This window comes from Tetrao urogallus (genome assembly GCF_951394365.1).
Source record: "Tetrao urogallus genome assembly, chromosome: 13".
NCBI lineage: Eukaryota > Metazoa > Chordata > Aves > Galliformes > Phasianidae > Tetrao > Tetrao urogallus.
Genome location: NC_136826.1, coordinates 10,909,786 through 10,935,983, shown reverse-complemented (window position 1 = coordinate 10,935,983; position 26,198 = coordinate 10,909,786). Strand labels below are relative to the sequence as shown.

Sequence of the window (26,198 nt, the reverse complement as noted above, 5' to 3'; positions counted from 1 at the left end):
TAACTTAAATATACACGGTGCTCTAGGGAAGGGGAAGAAATTGAGAAGAAATTGTAAAATTTAGTAAAATGAAGTTCCATAGTCCTGCCTGTCTAAACTTGAAGACTCTGGAGAACTTATGGAACTTCCACTAGTACAAATTTTTGCTAACAGGTTAGATGAGTAATTATTCATCCTGTCTTGAGGAAAATGCTTGATGGGTCTCTCCACTTGAGACCCATTCCAACCCAACGAGTCCACATGCACTATTCTCAGTTTATTCAAAATGCCAGTCCCCCTTTTCATCATTGCGAAGATCAATGAAAAATGGAACTCTTCTCAAAGGGGCAGATCATGGCCTGAGATACTCTAGATAATCTTATTTTAAATTTTACATTTTATGTCCTTTGTTACAAGTAAGAAAGTCTTTAAAGGCATAGTTTCAGTGGAGGGACACTAACAAGAAGAAGCACAGAAACTGCATCTTTGCAGCTGCCCTCATCTATGGCAATCAGCTGTTCCCAATGGAAACACAGAACTGAAATATGAGTGATTTTTTTAAAATTTAATTTTTTAAGGGAGATCCTCTTGCCCCATCCCTTTAAAAACCACTATTACATTTACACTGTAATCTGGTGAAGTTTTCTCAAAAGAACTTGGCAGTTTTTCTGCCTTTCTAATCTATTTCAGATTTTTCAGTAAGAGTATGCAATCTGGCTACTTGGTGGCAATTTTCCATGTGCTTCTGAAAATATGCTCAATAGCATTCAAACTTTTAATGCAGTTTTGCTAGATACTATGCTGAATCAATAGTATAGCTTTAGGAAGAGAACACTAGATTCTCATAGCTTCTCCATTACCAATAGCTAGCATAATAGCTTCTGTTCATAACCTATTGAGGCAATTCATTAATAACTGGCAGTGGCATCGACATTTTAAGAATACTATTATCCATTAAAACTATCTCTCTAAAGCACACTCACCCTCATGTTTACAGACACATCTGAGAACAACGCAAAGAGAATGCGAGTGGATACTTCTAATAGCAAGGGGTGGTGTTTGTCTATTCCAATCACACCAGCCAAAAATGTAGTAATGAATGTGTTTTTAATAGGATAGTTATTGTACATTAAATAACAACTGAGCTTCAAAATCATGTAACAGATGTGTATCTATTACATAGCTGTTAATCCTCAATGGAACTGTTCTCACTAATTATCTGTTATTTAATGAATATACAATAACAAATAAATCTTGGAGGGAGACTATTAATTGCAGTATTTTTGAATGTTAATTAAAATATTTATTAAGTTTTTACAAATTAACCTACTACATGTTGAGTTATAAGATCTTAAAATTTTTAAAAGTGAATAATTTTAATCCAACAAATTCTCAAACTTGGGAGAAAAAAAGGAAAAGCCACTCATCTCAAAATGGTCAATGTTTTATCCTTGGTCTTCAAAAGACTGATCTGAGAGGTTGCTGAGACCAGCAAAATAGAACACAGATATGATTTACTGATCAGTAAATGACATTTAAAAGATTACATCAAGAAGAATTCTTCTAGGTGTACAGTGAATAATACACAAATAACTGACATATCTGCCTCGGCCTGTACAAAGCATATGACTGCCCTGCACAAAATTTTGGCTCTAATTTGGAGAGATGTTGATTGAACAGATGGATCATTCTGTCAGTAAGGACTTGGCTGGATGTACACACTCAGAGAATTGTGAATCAATGGCTTAGTGCTGAGGTGGAGACACTGATGAGTGGTGCTCCTCAGGGGTTGATTCTGGGACTATCTGTGTCTTTGCTGGTGACACTGACAGCAGGGCTGAGGGAACCCTCAGCAAGTCTGCAAACGACACCAAGCAGAGTGGAGCAGTTGGCATATTGGATGGAAGGGATGTCATTCAGAGGGATCATGACAGGCTTCAGAGAAGGGATGAGCAAACCTCAGTAAGTCCAACAAGACCAATCATGAATACAGGCCAGGCAATAAGTGCATTTAGAACAGCTCTGCAGAGAAGGACTTGGGGGCACTGGTGGATGAAAAACTCAGCATGAGCCAGCAATGCATGCTTGCAGCCAGGAAAAAAAGCTGTATCCTGGGCTGTATCAAATCAAGTGTGACCAGCAGGGCAAGGGAGGTGATTCTGCTCCTCTGCTCCTCTGCTCGTAAAGTTCTGAACGGAAAAAACATCTACAAGTTGTGGATGCCCATCCCTGCAGGTCTTCAAGGCCAGGTTGGAAGGGGCTTTGGGCAGCCCAGTCTAGTGGGTGGCAACCCTGCCCATGACACAGGGGTTGGAAGAAGGTAAGCTTTAAGGTCCCTTCCAACCCAAGACATTCAGTGATTCTGTGCAACACTTACATATTTTACATTTACGTAAATAACAGCCTTGAATAAATAACTGGTTACAGCTAACAGGCTACAACTCTGACTGTAATTCTCTTTGCCTGGATTTCAGTTTTAACAATCCTCTTTGGCATTACATTCTTTTTATGACCAAGAGTACTCAATTTACAATTAAGATACAATTTTGAAATGATTAATCTTACAGAAAAGTGCAGAGTTTAAGTAAATTTTCTTGTCTACTGCAACTATGAAAATGAATAGCCAAGGAGAAGACAAGCCAACTGTTCAGCAAAAAAAAATAATCCAAACCACCTACGAACAAATATGACGACGAATTAACACAGTTATCACACAAACAGCCATATAAGTCACTGTAAATGAGAGTTATTTGAGGTTTCAAAAGCTGATGATTTAGAAAAGCAAAGTATTCTAGCTTCTTCTGATAACTGTACATTCCATTGTCTCTTGCTATAAAATAATTTCTGCTTAAAGTAATTTGCCTTCAAACTTGGGGTCTTATTTAGAAATGTTCAGGCAGAAATAAACGTGTCAAATAATAATGTCATTCTTAATCATACAGTGAATCACTTTCTAAGAGAGTAAGTTGATTATGCCATCAAATATCTAAATGGTTACAAAAATTCACATGTACTGGGAAGATGCACTTTCCCCTACATGTAACAAAGGAGCTGAAATTTTCTCTGTATTTTATGTACTAGAAATGAGGATATAGTGTAATCATGTCAGACTCCCTATGGATTGAGAAACTGTCTATTTCTAAATGTTTGCGTGGAAGTATAATGCTGAATTTCTCCTACTATAATGAATAACACTATGAACAGATATATTCCTTTTTTTCCTCCAAGTAAACACATCCATTTTTCAGTCCTGTAATCAGTATGAATCTATTTAGCTACTTAACAGCAATGTGCTCTGGTTCATTAGGTAGCTACTGTTGTGTCTCAGCCTAGTTAAAATTTCACAGCAAGTTAATCTATTTTATTACAAATGAGAACACAAGTGATAATGTCCTCACCATTTTCCAAACACAGGGTTAACAGTATTTGTAACAAATCAATGAGGGCATTTAAATAGGAAAATTGCAAATCTAAAACTTTAACATTTTTTACACATTGATGACTTCATTTTATTTGTCATTTATGTATTTTACAACCTTGTTACTTTTCATGGATTTTACTTTTTTTCTTCTTGAAATAGCTCAGTTCCCACTGGCACACTGCAGTGCAGCCTGGTTCTGCAGTTGGTATACATAAAACTGAGAGAGAAACATTTCTGAATAGCCAAATTTTATCCACTGAATTTCTTCATATTTTATAAATCTTCAGGATTCATACTCCATGTTATAATGTAATGAATTATATATGTATAATGTACAGATTGTGAGAATTTTATGAAAAATGAAAACATTTCTCAAGATCTCACCTATTTATCTAACTGTAGTACCCACTTTATCTTTTCTCTTTCCTTTACAGAGCTGTATCATAAATTCTCAAAAAAGACTTTTTCAGTATTTAATCCTTTTGAAGGGTAATATATTTCAGTCTTACTAAAAAATAGTGTCTTGCTTTGGCTTAGAAACTGTAGCTACAAAGCCTGACATTGTTAATTTTAGTTGTGATTTACGTTAACAGCACTGAAGTCATCAACTCTTGCAATTTCCAGATACATCCCTGATTTCACCTCAATACTCTTTTTCTAACCCCTGTGAGATGGTATTCCACACAAATAATGTGAAACACCAAATAAGATTTTTATCCTTACTAGTTTTATTAGAAATATATACGAACAGCTTACCTATTTTTAAAATAATCATTTTGACCTTAATTCCATACCTCTGATTTTTTTTTTATAGTATTTATCTTTGTTTTGTGTCAAGAGCTTAAAGAAATGATGCTGGGTTTTCTTTTATTTTTCTTTATTCTTAGTGTTAATGTAGCTGTAATTACTCTTCCAAATGTTAATCTATTAATGAGTTCCTAGAGGAATTAATGGCATTTTACTGCTGACAAGTAGGATCTGGAAGTTTGTCTGAGACATGGACGTTTTATACAGACATTTATATTGATGTTTCATATTTAATTCAGATGCTTTTTCTGTTTCTGTGCAGTAGCAGGAGAACTGGAATTCAGACCTCACTGATGAAACTGAGAGGAAGGAAATATGGGGACTCTACTAAATTTAGGTTTAGACTTGAGTTTTCAACTATTGCAAGAAAAATTCAGAGTTGAGTTGATCACCAGGTTCATAGGCTCTGGCATAATAAATTTTCCAAAATTAATTTGCTCCCTAGATCCCCACTGGAATGTGCAGTGTCACACCTCAGTCTTACAGAGCTTGTCAAATCATCATTCAGATTACCAAAATGGACCACAAGCTGGCTATACCTTACTTTAAAAAAAAATATCAAGAATCAGAGAGGTTCATTTCTCGTTTACTATCCTTAATTAATGCACTGTTATAAAAAACAATACACGCTTAGCAGTTAGGCTTTTTAAAGAAAAGGTATAATCTTGACATAGTAAGCAAGAACTATATTAAATCTGAGATCAGATTAAATGTGACAGACCACAAGAAAACGTTGGTAGAACTACCATTTTTGGGCAAAAGAACAGTGGTCAGGTTTCCATTTTAAGCTATCTTAGGTTCAAAATGGGCATATGTAAACATAAGGACAACTTGTTGGTCTTCTGAGCTAGTTATATCATCTCACACTGCTGTAAGTATTGGAGATGAACAAAGGAAACAGCTGGTCTAAAAACTAAGATAAGATATGTATGTCTGAAAGCCAGCTGGATCCTATTCATCTTTTGCACTGTATTGGAAAATCATTCATTTAAAATATATACTTTGCCATTTGAAATGCATTATTTTTTTCCCACTGTGTATATATAGCTGCTTCAGTCATAGTCAACTGGCATTTGTTTTCACACCAAATTTAAGAAATAATAAAAACTCTTCTGTTTACTGATTTTTAATACCAGATGTTCACTTGCTAATTCCATTACCTTGTAACTACTTCCTATAATTCATTAATTGCCAGCTGCTCAGCCAAACAGAGAACCACGGCTAATCAGATGGTATTGGTAAACAGCCAAGTAAGAGCTTCCTTCTTCAACATTTCTTAAATTACCAATCACTGGGAAAGCTATGGCAATCTTCACTGGTGTATTAAGATTTTACCTTTACATTTTACTTTGAATCTGAAAGTACAGTATTGACTAAAATTGGACATACCCTTGTTGTGGAAACATCCTACTTCAATCCCTCCTATGAATTGTTTCATACAGTGCTGCTACTGAATGAAAGAAAGGCACTCTGGAGACTAATGATGGTAATGCTGTATCTCATCTATGTTATAGTTATATTAGTTATTAACTACAAATGCAAATGCTTACGCCAATACTAAAAAGAACTGAGCCAGAACTAAAAGCCAGTATGTGCTTGGCATGACAATATTCCTTTGCTAGCTTTGCAAAAAAAGAGATGTACTTGATTCTTACATTTTCCTCCACTTGCCAGTTTAAAAATAGTGTTCACTGCTTATCCTTTAAACTGGCAACTAGTTGTCTTTGTGTTAACAAGCAAGGCATTCTTAGCATCACAGTGATAGGGACTTTCCTCCCTTCACAGGAGGAAAGAGGGGTAAAGGCTATTTGATATAATTTGTATAAACCCGAACATCTCCCAGCATAATAGCTTCTCTGTCAGTGAATAAAAAGATACAATCCTACAAACTTACTTCTTTTCTACATATACAGTTATAAAAATTAGTCTTACAGGAAGTAAGCAAACTACCCTATCTCACACATCACTCCCCTAACGTACTCTAGAAACCATTTCAGCAATAAACTGCCAACAATGAACACTTGATATGAAATGGGACAGAATAAATCTAATAAAGAAAAGTACCATAAATTTTACAAAAGTTTTGGTTTAAAAACCTTGTAATATTCTATAAACAATTCAGAATGAATTGAATGCAGAGATATGAAATTAACAATGTTATAAATTCTGTAACTGGAAATGTTTTCACACTGAAAAGAATTGTTTCCGAGTACTCTGAGATGGCCACATTTTTCTGGCTGTCAGGTAAATATTATGAATGCCAGTTGTACAGCACATAGAAAATAGCACCTCTCAGAAATAATTACACAACCCATCTGTATTGTCTTTAGGGAATTTAAAATGATGTCATATACATCCTTTACAAATGCTTTAAGCATCCCACAAAATCAGAAGAAGAGAACACAAAGAAGAACACATTCAAAAATTGCTACAGCATGTAGAAATCACAGGTTAAAAATAATGCTTTGTTCTGCTTATCAGTAGACTAAAAAAAAATCCAGATGTAAAGTGTGTAATGAAATGCAAAATATTGCATTTCACCAAAAATGTCCACTTTAACATTTTTTCCTTGGGTTTTCCAAATGCATTCAACAGACCTGCCAGTTATTCCTAACTGGGACCTGCCTAATGGCAAAGAAAAGAGAAACGCAGCAATACAGCAAACATAAGGGAAAGAAGACAAAAGAAAAATGAACAACAGGAAACTAATTTGCAGAAATACTCCTACTCGGGAGAAGCACATCTTTTAGGTAGAGCCTGAAGGAAGTGAGAGAGAAGGACAAGATGGAGAAGGATAAGTGAGACAAGAGCAAGAGGAACAAATAAAACAAAAAAGATGTGGGGCAAAAGAAACAAGGAAAAAGCAGAGTAAAAGGGTAGAAGAGCTTCTTGAATCTCCTCTGTGATAAAATTTTGCCTCATTATTCCAGTCTCCGTCATATTCTGTTACCTAACAAATAAGGGAAAAGCTTAAGGCCCCTAATTTGAATTTGAATATGTTCCCACAACTTGAAGCCCACCCTGAACATAAGCTATCCTACTGTCTTATTTCAGAGGATACTGTGGGAAATGGTCTTAGAGTGAACATATATAGACCCAACTAACACAGCTCCACAAACTTGACTCTTGCTAGCCCTCTTGTACTTTCCCAACTCCAAGAAAATGAAAGTTTTGCATTTTCCTTTTTCCAGACTGCATTCGTACCTTTAGCCACACTTCTGGAAGTGAGGAGCAGACCAGCAGGTCTCTAGAAAGAGGACACCTCATTCGATATGACCCATGCCAGGTCCTTGCTTCCCTGTCAGCCCATGTCTGTCATCCCATCTCTGCTGCATGCAACCAGCTACCTCCTAATTGCTTACCCACAGAAAGAGCTCAATGGGATCCCTATCACAGCTCACCCAGGAACTGCTCCAGAGATTTGACTCTTGCCAACCTTCATTACAAGTTCACAACACCATCTGATATCACTCTAGAGAATGAAATTTGTATTTCTCCTTTTCTAGTGTATGCCTCAAATCCCACACATAGCAAGAACAGGCCAGCATGTCTCCAAGCAGTGACTTATTATTTCAAGACAAGCCAAACTCATCCTACATTTCCATTTCAGCCCCCCGAGGACTAGCAGGCTCTTCTCCAGGATTTCTTTCCCCTTGCTAGTCTCCTGTCAGACATTCTTTTAGACACCCGAAATCTACCTGAGTAGATTCCATTTAGCTCTTGATGAATGCAGGTCTATCTAGCATCTCTCTTTTTCCAGACCCCCACTTTCTGTTTGAAATTATCTAAGTTTTTATGTTTCTTGGTTAAATAAGCCCCTTCTGATGTAAAAAGTATAAATAGAGACTATAGGCTTGATGACACTACCATAATACTCTTGGTGTCACACATGTTCTTGACAACATTCTCAGCCTGAGGTCTCATTCCACCATGGGCAGACAGTTGTGTGATCCTATTACGAGGTTCCAAAGTGACACCAATAAGTGGAAGGTCTATTCTCATTTTTGTTGTAACAGCTCTGTGTATTTGCTACCTATGTATGTGCTGTCAGTCTCAATTCCTGTGGACCCATTTTAAATGCTGTTAAGACATAGGTCTGTTTTCAGATTTTTATTCTATTTGTGTTCTCAGAATACATTGTAACATTTCCTTTAATATCAACTCTATGTAGTGAATGTGCATTAACAGTCATATTCATTTACTGTATAACTGAGTTTATATAATTTAAATACAATACAGATACTACATTCATTATAGGTCTACTGTAAAATAAAATTCTTCAAATTGTGTATTTACAGCTCTCTGAAGTTGAGCTGTTCTGTAAACTTCAGTGACAAATTCTCTATTTTGTATGAAGGGCTAATCCAAACTTCACTTCTGAGGATGTAAAAATACGTAGATTCCTCTCAGGTGGAGGAGAAACATTATAGGATGACAGTAAACTACCACATTTATTTTTATTTTTTTTTCAACCTACTCCATGAATCAAGCTTCTTTTTGCTAAGTTCCAGTTCAGACTGGTCCTTAACACCAGGCTGGCTGGCCAAGCATTTTACAGCTAGTGCAGAAACTCTTGGATTGCAAAGTTCATCCATCTCAAGTACAGCTCTAGAGAAAATGATCAAACAGGAGTGTAGACACAAGAGGAAAAAGAAAGAGGGTGGTAAAATCAATGCTGCTTTTTTTCCTCCTTCATACTACACCCTCATTCATGCAGATTCTTCAGAACTACTTCAGCCAAGTTTCAAATGGAGCAAGCACTTTCAGATGAGCAGTAAACCCCTGAAAGCCTGGATTTATAAGAGGATACTGTCAGAACCATACTTACAGCACTGCTAGCGGGTGCTGCCATTATCACATCAGATCACATTATAGATGGCTAAGAAGGTTTTGTGAGCCTGACCGTTGTGCCTGCCTAATTTACAGCGTTCCTGTCAGGAGGAAATCAAGTTTCATAGTTATGACATTTCTTTCTGGAGCACTAAATGTTAACTTTGCTGATCACGCATATTTTGGTAGAACAGCTTATTTCTAAATGGCAAACGTGATATAAAAAGCATAATGACTTCATTCAAAACTTTTACAGAGAGAGCAGCTGATTCTCACACCTATAGAAAACAGACTAAGTGGTATTTTAGTCATCAAAGGGTAGAAATAGATACACACTCAATATATTCAGTTTTCCCATTTTAAGTAATGTCATGGTGCCATAATTGCAGTCTATCTAAAACTAGTTATTTTTTGTACTTCTAATATGAACTTAAACAATGTTGTCATATAATAGAAGTATTATTATTGATAGATAACAGCAGCAACCTTTTTACAAGTTTCATTTCATACAAGGACTTCATCTTAATTGATAGTCATTCAGAGCTAGATGATTGTTCGTAATGGAAGGAAAGGACAAAGGCAGCCTCACACTCTGTAATAAAATTCACATACAGTCTCAGCACTTGGAAGAAATGAGAGAAAGATGCAGCATCACTTGACAGGTGAGAGTTACACCACAATGAATGCATGCACTACCTCTATCACACTGGCTACTGGTGTATTTTCCTCTACATCATGTAGAGGAAATAATTCCCACTAGAATTCTGGTGAGACCTGCTGTTGCTGTGGACTTATTGCATATCCCCTGTTGCAATTGTTGGGGAAAAATTGCTGTAAATGAGTAACTAACATCAGCTAGGGCTCGCTAAAGAGTCCCCCTAAAATCTATTTGCAAAACCTGTAGTATATGTTATGAAGTACAAGCATTGTTTACAAACAGAATTCTCATCTTTATTTTGACATACTGGTAGCATTTAGACTACAGACAAAGCTTATGCAGTCTACTTGCTGCTACCAATATTTTACAGTTGTAGTTAAGTTACAGTTACCTCAAGAGGTCTCCTGAACGGTTAAAGGTTAGTAACTGAAACAAACAGAATCTCAATTAATTTCCAACAATTTCTAACAATTTAATGACTTGCATTAACTAAAACGTAGTTGAACATCAGATATGTTTCCCACTTAGTTAACAAGTGTACAGGCACCCTGATAAGGAGTAATTTTTATGGTTCTGATACAGATTAGCTCTATTCTAACAATTGTATTAGGATCTGTAATTACATTACATATTTGTAGATGAAGCAGAACATCTTATTTAACTTCTTGCTTGTACTTTCCTCAAACAGAAGCACAACCAGGAAGATAAGCTGTGGTGTACTATATGTAGTAAAAGCTCACTGCCTTTAGATTTTCTTTAAAGGTCACTGTAAACATTTTTGTTAGCCACAGAAATCTCGTTTCATAGATGACTCTTACCTTTATAACAGAGGCCCCTGCCCTGGAAAGAGGACTGTGCATTTGGGCTGCTGCAGCCATGTTAGCTATTGTATTGAGGTGGTTCATCTGATTCATTGCCATTGCAACCGAAGCGGGAGGTAGGCTGACAGGTAGCAGAGGGTGGGGCATCATCATGAACGGCAGGTCTATCCCTAAAAGAGAGCACGTGCAAGTTATGTGTGTCAATCCCCCATTTTATATCCCTTAATTTTTAAAGTCTATATTTTACTGGAATATTGGCTAGCTGGACTCAATTCTATTGTGTGTTATTAAGTTTGAGGTTATGCAGGGAATAATTCTGCATTCTAGAAAAGGCTGTACAGTTTGCACTGGGCCAAGAAGCACACAGATGAAAAAGCAATGCAATATTGGCAAAATTAATATAGACTAGCACACAAGTTAGAGACATTTTTATTGATGTCAACAAAGGGAAAAAACAAAAATATGCAAATATCTGCATGTTTTCCCAATACAAGTGAAGAATATTCATTAATGATTTTAAGAAGTCCTCTAACTTAATTTACCTACGCAGCAATCTGAGACTAGTCTTCTGTATTAGGACTACTCCCTGACTAAAGAAAGCTGTAGAATGGACTACAGGACCACTGTACTACCATATAGGGCTGTGAACATGACTATGGGATGAGAGCAAATCATGACCAACTAAACGTCTTAAGATTCACTATAATTAATTTATAAGATGATCCATGCCAATATTAATGATGACACATACATCTCCCTTCACTTTAACCATACTGACAATCCCCTTCACTGCTTACATCCATAAGCCTTGGTTCCCTTGCATATCTCCTTTAACAGCCCAATAATCTCTCCTCATAGTCCACAGAGCTCCAAAACTCCCAGACACCATCTGGTCACATTGAGTTGTATGTCTACTTAAAGTCCAATTGACATGCAAACTAAATGCAAACTACGAACAGAATTTAACAGCATATCACCAATTTTAAGACACAATCCGTCAAACATTTCGGAAGACTATGAAGAAAATATAGCTTGCAAATCATTGGACATAATGTCTGACATTCAATAAGCTCTTTAACAACCTATAGACACTTGCCTACTACAATATCTATTGGAAAATAACCTGAAAGTTTTCTGAACAGTAAAGAACATTGTCCCTAATGCAAAACATGTACAGATACTCAATTATGCAAGAATATAAATGAAAGCATAAACCACAGTGTATGTTAGTCCTGTAACTTGGTGGTTCTTAACTACTGACATTTAACCAGATGCTCAGGCTCTAACCCTGCCATGAACAAAGCAATCATTTATTTTAGGAGCCTTTTAGATAATCCTGATTTTTTGAAGTTTGTGGTGCTACTTGGGTAGCAAGAAAGTATCAGCTCCAAAAATTTCATAAGGAGTCAGAAATGTCACTCGTCCACTGAAACAAACACCAAAAGTCAACTTTCAAAACGGAGGATGAAGAAATGAAACAGATAATAAGGGTTCACAGATAGTGAAATTTTAATTCTTCATCCATCACGATCTTTTACAATTGATTTTACTCTTCACTATCTTTTTAAATACCATTATCTGTTGTTTTCGGAACTGCTTTTTTGGAATAACTTCACAGTCCCTCCCCTTTGGGTCTAACAGAAGAGGTGATCTCTAGCTTCTCACCTGCCCCCTTCCTAAAGGAAGGGAAGAAGACAGGACTATAGTGAATTGAAAATTCCAAAACCAAACCTCAACTGTATCATTCTATTCCAGTTCTTTTGAACAGCTGGATTTAAGTGATGACTTTGTATAAACCCGGTAGTTACAAGGGAAGACAAAGAAGAGGAATTTGCTTCTACACACTTTTCACTAGTCATTTTCCACCCATTCTTAGCTCTCTCATATTTACTTGGTGAGCAACATTTTCAGTTGGAAAGAACTCACTAACATTTTAAGCAACTGTACTTGTTTTTGGGCCACAGCAATGCTGACTGGAACTCACAGCCCCTACCCAACAACAGATGGCCATTTAAAGGTAGTGGCTGTATCTCAGTTGAGTAAAGCCTGCCTCCAAGCAGGGACTCCATATAACTTATTCTTTTCTCCCCATGAGGGTCCAGTACATACTGTTGGTAAGCAGGTGGTTCTGCTGAAGAGGACTGAGTGGGTGTGCACTTCCAAGGCTCGACTGTCCTGACAGGGTGGGATGACCAATGCTGTGCTGTGATCCTGTTGTAATGGGAGACTGAAGCTTGTCTTTATCCCAGGAAGATTCACTCCCACCTGCAAAACAGGATATAAAGGGACCACAAATGGCATATACTCTTTTAAAAAAAGCAGTCTGCTTTGTTAGTGACAAACTAATACTCTTTACCACACTTATGTGCTTAGCACAAACACAGCACTTGAAAAAATAAAGATTAAGAAATATGAATTAGGCAAAAAATACGATTAAGAAACTTCAGTATCTCCTACCTTCATACCAGCAGCGTCTGAAAGAGAAAAAGCTAAATGTTTAAGGAAAAAATTATCAAAGTAAGCATCAGACACTGGATCACAATCTCCTGTCAGAGGGAATCAGGCCTGCCAGGGACTAACAGATGTCTATCAGTGTTGTTAATACTAACCAGAGAGTGGCTCCACGAGTCACTCCTTCAGTGGTTACAGCCCTCCTAACTTTTAGCTCAATGACCTGAACAGGTTACAGCAATTTATCCCCCTGCCATGTTATCTGTAAGCTTTAGCAGCTTTTGCTCCTCTGCTGGGCTTAACCCGGAGATGTTTTGCTGGGTTAGCAAAGTCAGGCATTAGGCAGGGCTTGGAAACTATCAAGATTGAAGACGTCGAATTCAGACACCTATAACGCGCAGCAATTATGATCAGAACAACAACAAAAATATAGCACACTGAACACTCATCTGTTTGGCCAGGAATATCTGTTTGGTCTTCTGAAGATGCTGTGTTTTGCAGCAATTTTACAGACGGTAGTTTTCTTTAGTATTACATTTATATACGTGAATAACAACAAGCTCCTTTTAAAGAGCAGTTAAGTAGACCATGAGAGTGAATTCCGAAACACACACCTGGTCCACAAAGCAAACCACCTTAAAAGTCAGGCTGAACAGTTTTAGAGTAAAAAGCTATTCCAGATACACTCCTTTCTTAGCTATATGCCATGTTTTCAATTAGATGGATCGTTATGAAAATATATAATTGATTGTAATTGATGTGTATTGATTTTATTTTGATTTTATGAACAAGAACTTCGATTAGAATAAGCAACAGATTACTGTGATTAAAGGAGACTGTGGTAGAAAGCAAAAGGCACTTAAATTGAAAATGAAAGTAACAGAAATTTTCTACATTTTTATGACAACACTCAGATAATAAACATGATTAATACTGCTAAATGCAAAAGTTTGAAAGATCAATGAATGAGAAGAAAGGTAATCACTCTATCATTTTATCACTATGTCCATGTGTGAATTACCTTCCTATAAAAGATTTGTAATTTGCAAAATGATGAGTCATAACTGACAAAAAAAGATACTGTGAATAATGGCACGTGATGTAATATAACATGGCACAGTGTGGTAATTAGAAGCACTACTGCAGTTAAAGCTCTTTCAGCATTCTCATTATTTAATATCCAGTACAGCTGCACTTTTAAATAACATTTAACTAATATTTAGTGTAGAAGTTGTTCACTACAACCATGGTCAAACAGAGATACTAATTAGTGAAGTATTTATCAACTCAAACCTGTAATTTGAAGAACAGTTTTTTTGTTTTGGTTTTTATTTTTGTTCGATTTTAGGAAATAAATTTTATTTTTTGCTATATGCTTTCTCAGAATTAAATACTCTTCTTTCTCAAAAAAAAAACCAAACAAAACAAGGCAAAACAAAACAAAACAAAAAACCACCACAAACAACAAACATGAAAAGTTCCATGGCATGAATCTTCTGCTTATAAACTGATCTTGTAAATGCAACTTCCCATATCAAGGCAATGGCCATGAGAACTGCATTGAAGACAGTTTACCAGAGATTTTTGAATGAAGAGTCAAAACTGTACTCTTCACCTAAAAGCTTCCTCACCCCATCTGTTTTCTTCCAATACTTCCAATCACAGGCACAGACACTCTACATTCTTGGCTCATTTGTTTACTCGTTCCTGGAAGCATCAAAGTCCCATGCATCTACCCACACTTCTGTGGACCTGACACTGCAGTACCAGAGCCCAACTGGATTTCTGAGTTATGCTGAGTGTACTGTAGGAAAGAACAATTCTACCTACATGGAGAAAAGTGACTTCTTTAAGGAAGCACAGGAAACCAAATTTAGGTTCTGTCATACAATCCAAATCATCAGATCAGGTCTCCTTACAAATATGGACAACAGTAACTTTTTTTTTTTCCTGGAAACTCCACTTTTAAGTCTGCTCCTGTATTCAGTGCCAGCACCAGAATAAATTGCAGTACACTTATATCTGCAGATCACTCCTGTGTTCTTATGTTCTCCATCACTCTTTCTTACAGAAAGAAAAAACAGTATTGCTGAGAATATGATATATAATAAAAGTGTAATGTAATAATCTTAAGTGTATCCTATAGTCTTCCATACACCACAAAGGTAACTGCTATGCAGTAGCAAGTCCCTTAAATTGAAAGAAGTATAATTACTTCTTAAACACTGGCACATTTTGTAAGGGCAGTAAGATTAATTATCTCCAACTTACAAGTGGAAAAGCTGAGCTTTCCCAGTTCTGTGGAGCAGCTTCTTCCAGGTTTCTGTGAGACAAATGGTGAAATGGTAAAAGAGAAGTCAGGTCTCACGGGTCCTACTCTTGCTCCCTCACTTTCAACTCATCCTACCTACAGTGACTTTGCAAAGATAAAGATAACAGCTTCAAAAGAAAACTTGCAACCTTCCCTGCAGTACCTACTCCCATATAGTAAGAAAAATTTACATAGAAATTAACAGGAATAGGACAGATATATCAAGAAGAAAGCAAACATACAACACAATTAGGAAAAACAGAAAGTGAAAACAGCGATTTCATTTATTTTGCATCTTGTGTATAAGGGGAAAAAGATTCTATTTATTTTAAATAAGAAAAGTTACTAATATTTTAAAATTTCTGATTTAATATTCTGATTTGTGTCATAAGAGCATTAACAGAGCCCTCAGAAGTCTGCTCATTTGTCAAAATGCCAATACATCATTTCTACAATTTACAAAAAGCTTTATGTTTAACACTATTACCCACTATCCATATGACCTTCTCTCCAACAGATAAAACTAAAGGACAGAAAGATAATTTTTCCTTATCTTGTTTGCATTCTAGTCGATCTTGTCCCAGAGCAGATTGTATTCAGCATTAAGAAAGGGCAAGAGAGACAAGAACCTCCATCTTCCAGGGCTCCTGACACTTATCAGAAGCAGGCACAGAGCCTGCAGTTTCCTTAAACACAGACACACCAAACTGGAAAGAAGGCAAATGTCCAGCCATCCCAAAACACTATAGTATGCACTGACTTGGCAGCAGCAGAAGCTAAAGAAGATCTCACCTGCTTCAACCACCCAGTTCAGGTCATGCAGAAAATCTGGTGTGCAGTTCTTATTATGCTTTTCAGATTGACTGATAAATGCACAATATGGAGGGTGAAAAGAAGGCCTAGTAGTCTGCATTGCACACAGTCATCTATATAGTCACCTACAAAGAAACGTAGTGCGTGTTTTGAAGGACACAGATAACGACAGAAACTACATGAATTTGGTAAGAGAAGGAGTTACTAACTGAAGTCTTCACTAGTCCTAAGAAGTTATTTGAGAGAGCTTATTTATCAGTGCATGAATTACAGTTATGTTCAACAAAGCAAACGCAAAACTAATGCAACAAATCCCAGTCCATTCACTCAAAAATTACGTGGTATGAGGCAAGCATTCCCTTAACACCATTTCACAGCCCAATGGACAAATTCTGAACATCTCTGCTTCTGAATCCCTAATTAATAAATGAACATGGGATTCAGATGAGTTCATTTACATAGGGATTCAAATCACAAGTAATACAAATACAGGAAATCAGCCCAAGCCATACATACATATATGTACTGTTGGTCTTGTACTCACAGATCTGCCATGCAGCGTATGGTTATGCGCAATCACATGCGGGTCTGTGAACAAAGAGCCTCTGTTCCAGTTTCATTTTGTTTAGCTGAAAGACATGCAGGTGATAAGCTCCTGGTTTCCTGAAAACGCTGCTTCCTGCCCATCTTTGACTTCAGCAGTTCTATACCATAACAATTCAAGCTTCGTGTTTTCTAGCAACCCACCTCTCCTTCAGAATAAAAACCACTTCTTTTTTTTGGTGAAGATCTATTTGGGAAGATTAAATTAGTGTCTTAGTTTTAGGTACTGAAAATCTCCAGAAAGTAATCGAAGCTCAACTTGGTGACAGTTTCCTTTCATTTGGTTTCAAATTCATTTTATCAGCCTTAAACTGAGTGTTCTACCTAAATGAAACCCACTGTCAGAGGTACCTTTGAATTGAACAATCACACTGCTTCAATCTATGTCTGTCATTTTATTTTTTGTTGATATATTTCTGAAAAATTGAACCCAAATTGTTAAAAACAATATCATTTTCACTGTCCAATTCTATTCTAAAGCTATTTTTAAGCACATTTTTCATGCTACCAGGCATAGTAAGCCTAAGATCAGCCAAGAAGAGCAAATATTCAGAGTGCTATTATTTCAGCACTGATAGTATCAAAGTATTTAACGCCAATGGTAATACGAATGTCCAGCATTCATATGTTCTCTGAATTCTTCTGGCTTATCTAGAAATCCAGTACCCTTAAACCACTGTGGGCCTGTTTGCCAGTATTTGTACCTACAGTGTTTTTCAGCTGTCCCGTGCAATTTGACTTTACCCACACCCTAGTCTTGCCTTGATACAGGGAAAGACAGTCATTACAAAGAACATTCTCCACTGAAAACACTTCAGTCTGCAAGTTTTTGTCAACTTTTCCCATGGTATGAGCATGTGAGTGTCTAAGAGGAAGATTACATATCAGACTAATTTTTCAACTCTGTACGATAGAATGACAGCTCTCAAAGGCAACAAGAGCTCCAGTAGTGTCTGTAAATGTTTTAACAGTATATAATAATCTCCATGATGGAAAGTACAGCTGATAGCTCCATTCGTTTCAATACAGACATACAGTTATTATTTGCCAACAGGAGAAGATCAGACGCCAGTCTGAGAAGTGTCATTTTTACAATCTATCCAGCTACGAATCCACTTTGCCAACTGTAAGAAATTTATGGCATCAAAATAGAATGTATTCCTTGCCTGAAAATAACCTTTTGCATAATCATGACCAAAACCAGAAATCCACATGTCAGTTGTTGGCTACATTCACTGACCAATAAATAATTTGGTATTATGAATCAAGAGATGTTCCATAGAGCTTCATCTATCTAAAATGTCTGCCAATTTTACTTATTAAATAGAAGGAAACTCAGGCTTCACCTCTTGCAGATTTTATATATGTATATTTATATATATTTATATATAATATAATATAATATATATATGTATATATTTTAAGCACTAAGACATTGGCCTGGTAAAATTAATTTGAGCCAAAAGTAGACTGAAATTTTACCTTTTTGGAGGAATACGAACTTTCAGAATTCAGATCATTGAACACAGAGTCAGGATAGGAAGGGTTCATCTGCATTATATTCCTGGTACTGTCATTTTACCATCAGGAAAACATAAGACTGTTCTGGATGCAGATTATGACTCATTTAGCCCTATGGTCTGTCCCTCACAGTGGCAACAGATGATGTCTCATGAAGACTAAATAGGACTGGCCACAACCTGGGACCACTTACCACAAATAAATTTTCTCATTTTCAAATGGGAATGAGATTTGTTTGTTCAGATTGAGATTAAATGTTGGCTAAACCAGCTCCTAAAAGCATGCCATCCATCTGAAAATCTGAAAGATCAGCACTGCATTTTAAGCCTAACTGTACTGATTTGTCTCGCTGTGTGTACTGGCTGTATCAGCTTCTGCCCTAGGAGAAAGACACAGAAGTGTGTAGGGTAAGATATTAAAACTCAAGAAATCCAGTGATGGCTTTACTGGGTTACTTCCAAAAACTTATCAAGTGGTTCAGCAGATGTAATTACTGCTTAGCCCTGCCAAAGCTTTGAAATGTGCCCATTAATTCAGCAATTCCCAATCTGTCCATCAGTCAGTCATACTTAAAAAATATGTCTGTCACAACATAGGTGAAGTAATCTGTTGATAATTATACAATAAGAAGTCATATAAAATTTGAATATAGTTTCTGAACTTTTTGAATCGTCTGAATGACAAAATCTGAGTTTATTTCAAAACAAACAGGATGCTAAAGATAACTTAAAATGTCAGAATATTTAATCGCAATTAAAATTCTAAAAAGAATAATTCAATTAACCCCAGAAATACGCTTTCTCAGAAGATAAATGCAGGGTATATTTATTTATTGCTGATGGCTACTAACATTGGTCAGTGAGTGTAAAGGAACTACTCACTAAGTGCTGCAAGTAATTTTTTTCACTAAAACAGTCTTTTTTTTGTATAGAATAGCTAGCAATCAGTCTTTTCCTCAAATAACAAATACTAAAAACTGGAAAAAGTGGTGCAAAACAAATAAAGAGATGAAGAAAAATGAAAATCCTATACAGTGTAATGGAGTACACTGATATAAACAGAAGAACAAGGCTCAAACTGGCAGCGACTTCATTTAAATATGAAATATTAAATACATCTCGATCGGTCTGCTGATTCAAGTTATACCACCAAAGTACCACCATCAAAGTAAGATTTGAAAGCCAAAGGATCATAGAAGGCTGGATGCAAATAACCACAATCAATTCCAAAAGCAATTCTCCAAGTTAGCTACCTATATCATTCAATTCAGTTCTTTTGTTGATTTGGTCATGCATAAATATAAATCAAAACAATTAACTTCTTGCCCATGAAGGGATGTGAAAAAAAATCCAATAATTAATAAATTATGTCTCTGTTTCTTTGTTGCCTGATATTTAATTGCGTGATAATACAATGCAGGGAAAACAACCAACAAAGGAAACAAACAGAACAAATAGTAAGCTTGTGATCTTTATAGTAGTAGTTAGGCACTTATGGTTTCCTACATGGAAATTACTCATGGTATTTCAGAAGGGAGGAACAATATAAATAAAGGAATAATAGCCACCAGCATGACTTCATATGAACACGGTAACAGCTGTAGCCCATTTCATCCTACTATTTTGTCTCTAGCAAGGGCCAAGAGCAATACTTAGTGAACAAAAAAAAGCCTAGTTAAAATCTCCCAGATTATTTTCCAACAACTTGTGAATTATGAACGTCCTAGATTTCTCTTCCATTCAATTAAACTGTTGTCCATTTTCCACATCAACAATATCCTGTAACATCAAGGAGTTCTACCGCTTGACCAGAGATGCTATGGAAACCCACCTCGTGCTACTGGTGTGAGAGGAGAACCTCTCATCTGCTGCCTTCCTCTGATGTCTTCTAGTTCTTTTAGAGTAAGAAATAACAAATATTTCAGCTTCTCCGATGCACTGTACTGTACTGTTCTTGGAGTGAGGGAACTTAAGGTTAAACCCTAATTTTTTTGTAACTGAATCAATGTCAAAAGCATATGCAGGCTCTTCCCTAAGATGTCTTAAGTGACATCTATTCAGTCACTCAGGGACTTTTAGCATGATCCTCACAAGCTTGAGGTGGTGGCCAGATAATACACGTTCGTATGTTTTACTGCAAAGTTGGGTAAGGGAGATCCCTGACAGTTTACTGAAAATACTTTTTCGAAAAGAGGGCTGCATGTATCTTAATTTCAACAGAATTGATGGCAGCAAACTCAGGAGAGGATAAACTTTTACTATGATATATCTTGAATGTATATTGAAATGTAACCACAGGATTAAGGTTCATTCCTGCACAGCTGGTCCTTGCACACTTTGAATGATAACTGCTAATGTTTTCAGTGGTACGTGCCTCATATATATTTCCAAAGAAAGATTACAATACTATATTAGGACAAACTCTCTCTTCTGGTTTAGAATCATCAACCAAAAAAAAAAAGACTGCTGCTCCTTACTGAAGGACCAAAGTCAGTCTTCAGAAACACATTCATTTCACACAGATAGAAACAAGGTCAAAATTTGCTCTGTCATGTTATTATTACTGTTGATGATGCATAAGCCAGAAATAAAACAGCTTAACTTTTAGATCTTGAGCAGAGTTTGTAGGGCCAGCTGCCAAAATGGATAAAACATAAATCCTAAACTCAACAACTGCAGCCAGCAAGCAAGGAACTAGGATCCATATTCCAGTGATGACAATTGCCGACACCTTCAGTCCTCACAAGCTACACATTTGGGTGGTTTTATTTTTTGATTACTTAATATTTTCCCATATTTGACAACTTACTGAAATAACCACTGAGTCAAATGCAGTGTGTATTTGTAATGTGACTGTAACTACCCAGTGAGTTTGGATTGATTTCAAGCTTTGAGAATGCCTTGACCTCCACATCAGACAGGCAGCACTACAGCACAAAATCAAATCAACTGAAGTTTCAACAATTTATGAACAGCCCAAGCTGCAGATCAAAATGTTGCATGTTAATTTTTAGTGACAAAAATGAACTATGTATTTATAATCTTTTCAAGAATTCCTAACACTAGAGGAACTCTGTGTAACATAAAGTATGGCTTGAAAGAATTAAATGCAGCCTGTGGCACTTCTCATTTCGACATTTGGACAATCTTCCTAACCCCTGCCAGCTTGAAGCAACTTGACAGAACTCACTGACATTGGACATTTTACTAGAGAAGAGAAGCAGCAAAATGCATGCCCAGCATCATCATATATTGAAGCCAAATGACTACAGAAGCTTTCCAATGTGGTTTACTGCCATAAGCCTGTTTCCACAAAGAACTGGGAAGTGCTGACACATGCTCTTGCACAGCCTCAACAGTTGTGTCAATATGGGGAATACTGGAGAGGTATACACTAATTCTAAAGATGCATGATTTCAAACTAATTACAGACTTCCAAAAAATTCAGAGTGCTGCCAAAACCTAATTCACATAAAAGGTCAGTAGTGAAATGTATGGTGTTTCATTTAATTAACAACAAGCAAAAAACCCCTTAAACTTCATTAAAAGCCAACTTCCTTTAAAACTCACTTTCATTTTTGCTCATATTAATAACCGAATATATACCTTCCACATCACATGGACATCTTCCATGTTTAGTCAGTTTTGATTTCCAGAATATATTTCTTCCTCATCAAGCCTAGCCATCAGGTGCTCTCAGCCAATCTCTAGTGAAGTACTTCTCAAAGAGAGGTGACAGCTTTGCATTGGTTTCTTTAAGGAGCAGGATCAAAGCCCTAGAACTGACCAACAGTGCCAAATAAATTGTTCAAGAAAAAGCATCCTAAATTCATCACTGACTAAGAGATAGTCTAGGCCTTCAAATAAGCATTTATCTAAGGTATACAAAGCTACTAGCCATCATCCGAGCAAACGTTACTCAGATGTTGATATTAATACTAGATAAAAGGAAAATATTTCTCAAGAAGAAATACTGAGAGGTTTTAGCAACAATATGTAGTAACAGAATGCCAAGCTGAACTTAAAGAAGCTCGAGGTTTTGGATAAGATTCATTTCTGCTTATGATAGAAGTATGTACCACCTTGATTATCGTTTAGAAAAATATTGACAGCTTGCCTTCTCATACCAATGCCTAGTAACAAATTCCAAATGTTTTGTCACATTTCTTGTGAGCAATGCCATCTGCCAGAGGTGGCATTTCATGGCTGTTTACCCTGACTCCCTCCAAGAATTCATCTGCCACTATCTAATGCTGCCTGAATAAAGGGGATTAAGACTCTGATGCAACAGAGACTATTGATAATTTGGTATAATTGGGAAGAAATGAAGATAAATGAGGTTGAGGATGGAGAGGCAATTAGTTGAGCTGCCTGTACAGCTGTGTTCTCGGCCTAGCTCCCCTGGCCTTTTCTTTGGTGAGGTATGTGCAAATTAAACATAATGACAAATACACTCTTCCCAGAGGTCCTCCGTTTGGGAAGCTTGAAGATATATTTTCAGTTCTGAGATTCGAGGCAGCTTTCAGTTAAGAAGTCATGCTCACTGTCGAGATTTTTAAAGAAGAAGGCAGTTTCTAACAGCACACCTCCAGCACAGCTCCTGCTTCAAAGCGCTGCTCTTCATCTGGGAGCAGCACAGTGTGACAGCAACATCCACCAAGAGGGTGAATGCCTCACTTCAGTGTCACAGAGACCTGTGATCACTACGCAGCTCGAAACATCTTTGATTCTGAAACTTGGCACCTCATTCGGTACGTACACTCTATACACTTAATCAGTCAAACAACACCTCCACGATTCCCCTGAAATGTGGGTTGCTTAGAGCCCAGTCCCAAATTCCTCAAGTGAAAATTTGACAACACATAGATTATTCTATCGATGATCAGAAAGTGATAGATTTTTAGCTATGAATTCAATAGGAAAAAAAATAAAATCCAGGTATGAGCCTTACTTCCAGGCTATATTATTCAGGTAAGACCGAGCAATCAAGCCCAAGTACATTGAAAAGTGTGAACATGGCCAGATTACCAACCTCCAATTCAGAAGGCATAAATCTGGGTAGTCTGTAGTTTCTGTAGCTAGCTGTTCTTTCTAATATACTTATATCCATTCACATATAGCCACCTAAAACTATGCACTTTTTATAGTTAAACATAAGCAAACAGAGTTTAATATAAACAAACATTTACCACAAGAATTGTCACTGTATGAGTCACAAAAGAATCTAACATAATTCTTCATAAAGACCAAACAAAATCATGTACGGTTGCAAGATCTTTTTTAGAAAAAAAAAAAAACAATATTCACAGAAGCAGTTCTGGCTTTCTGACACGTTTTCCTAACTACAAACCACAAATGAATTTTCTGCTTTCATACATGGGTGCTTCTAACTGAACGAGATCTTAGATGAAAGACTCTTCACATAAATTTCACTTTTTCCTACATCCATATAGCTTCAGCTCTTGAAAAAAATATATTCTAGAGAGAGTTGAAAACTGACCTTCACACAAAGGCACAGCCGAGATCCTACGCACTGAAGAAACTTCACTGAATTTTGGAAGAAAAATGTGAAATACTTAAAAAGTACAAAAATTTAATTGATCTATTTTGAAACAGGAATTTTCTTCTGAGTAGCTCATTTGTACTGTACAGTTCTTTGGCATATTCTCAAAGCTGAAAGCAGCTGAATTTATCCCTTTTAAAACTCACAGAATTTATGCAAACTACAACATCTCCTTAAGACATTTTTTGCATCTGCAAAACCTTTCTCTGTCTCAACACTGAACTCCTCCCTACTACCTAAAGGTTGATCAAAATTCCCGTTTGTCTTTATCTGAAGTACTTTCTCATTTTGGGTTAGGTTTCTACAAAAGACTAAAAATAGCTTACTTCTTATGAGGCAAACATGTCCGCAGCACAGAAGAACATAAGTATTTTTTAATTAAGTTAAATCTACATTTAGTCTTACAGAAGCTGAAAATTTGGCTGAGGTGACTGTTTCTTTATATAACCAAAGTTTTTAAACATACATTGCAGATTAGCGATTTTTTTTATTCCACTTCAATGTTCCAATTCCATAATTACACCTTTAGTCCTCTAGTGAAACCGTCCTCTCATTAACATTGCAAATGATCAAAATTATTTGCTGCTCATCTTCTGGCCTGACACTTAATCAAAGTATTCTAAGTTACTCTTTAATCTTGTGACTGACCGTGTGCAGCGCACATGTGACATCAGTAACACCGCGCACAGCCCTGCCTTTCCACTGGCAGCAAATGCCCATGTCCTGGGCAGAGGGATGGCAGCAGTTCTGCTGCCTTCTCCCACCTGCAGCACAGCTGTGCACACTTACAGACTCTGTTGGCAGCCTCCACCTCCTGGGATCACACAGGGTTGAGTGCTCTCAAACAAAGCAGAAATACGTGCCTCTGTGGGTGCTCCTGACGCGTGTCAGCACTGCTGTAGTCAGCAATGCCCTATCCAACGTTTTATTTTGCACTTCAGACAATTGATAAAACTTGCCTGATTTCTTTGCATCCCATTGTGACCCTCATCCTTCACCCACAGCAATGGCAGATTTACCATCCACAGGAGGGAAAAGACCAGGGAGAATTTCAGGAAGGGCAGGTACTATAACACAGTGGGGAAGCAAATCTGAAAAGCAATACACTTAGGTATAAGCAAAGGGAGAACAAGCATCAAAACTCTCCTGACTTCAGTGGGTTATGAGCCACTGAAAGCATGGCAATTTCAGTAATGCTACCATGACTTTCAGGGAAGCAAAAGGAAGTTTCTGACTGAGGAAGCTAGGAAACAAAGGAAAGCCAAGGGATAAAACAGAAATAAGCAGGCAGAAAGATTTCACTCTGCTATGAATAGGACAAACTGCTGAAAAGGAAAAAATCTATTTTCCATGTTCATCATACTGTTTTCCCTCTTCTGTGTTAAACCACTCGTGTAAGTCTTTCCTCCATACAGCCCTTCATCAGAGATGGGGGCTAATTCTCTTTAAAACAAAATCCTGTCCCAAAGTTATGACATGTGAAAGGCACATTGCTACTGCAAGAAATTTAGTGAAGCCCTTTCTGAGAAATTACTTGGCAGTTTTATCAAATGCCTTCACTGTTTTTCAGATGCCTGTTGTTACAGCTGTATTATGAGGCTAACCACAAATTCTGCTCGTCACTTCTCAGTTTAAAACTTCAGACACATCCAATTTACATATCAAAAACCAAGGAAAAAACTCACCTCTTTGGACTGCTAAAGCTGTTTATTTATTTGTATACTACTTAAAGCGATCACTGATTTTTCCATTTCATAATGATATGCTGCAGCAGTATTATATAACATTTCTAAAGTTAAAACAACAGCATTACGATAAAGATAGCTGTGATTTCTCAAAAATAGAACTGTAAGGCCATCCTCTTTATCTAGTCCATGTTCCCACCACATACCCTTGTGTGCTGCTACCAACACACTTAACATATCAGATTTAGTCACTGAATTCAGAACACGCTCAACTGCAAACTTACCAAGGAGAGGAAATATTAGCGTATGCAAAAATAATACAGTGACTGCCAGTAGCCCTTAAAAAATCATTTATCTTGATGCCCAGAAGTTCCCTTTTTGCTGATTCAAACTAAGGGAAATGATTTTCTTGAAAAGCAAAGAAATTGGCTTCAATGAACATTCCAGGACAAATCTGCAAAAAGTGGATTAGGGAAGATGCAATTTCAAATGGAACGTTCAACTGGTAATTTAAGTAATGCCAATAGCATTTAAAACAGTTTTATACCAACCACACTATTAAGACAGAGGGGAAATAAATGCCTGGAATCTACACTCAAAATAGATAAACAAACAGCAAGGGAAAAAAAAAGGCTTAACAAACGATGATAAAAAGGAATGAGCTTACAGAAAATAAATGGCACTTGTAGATGATTAAATTTTGAAGGTGAGCTATTGTACCACTGCACCAGCCATT

At 36.8% G+C, this 26,198-nt stretch overlaps 1 protein-coding gene across 1 annotated transcript in view; it reads right to left on the bottom strand.

Moving 5' to 3' along the window:
• DACH2 (dachshund family transcription factor 2) overlaps positions 1 to 26,198 on the bottom strand; it is a gene marked incomplete at both ends in the record, with an annotated part of 268,230 nt that overhangs the window by 49,819 nt on the left and 192,213 nt on the right. Inside the window, 2 exons of the mRNA XM_079541774.1 lie at positions 10,514 to 10,686; positions 12,626 to 12,781. Coding sequence (XP_079397900.1) covers positions 10,514 to 10,686; positions 12,626 to 12,781 — 329 coding nt within the window. The remainder of the gene's footprint in view (positions 1 to 10,513; positions 10,687 to 12,625; positions 12,782 to 26,198) is intronic.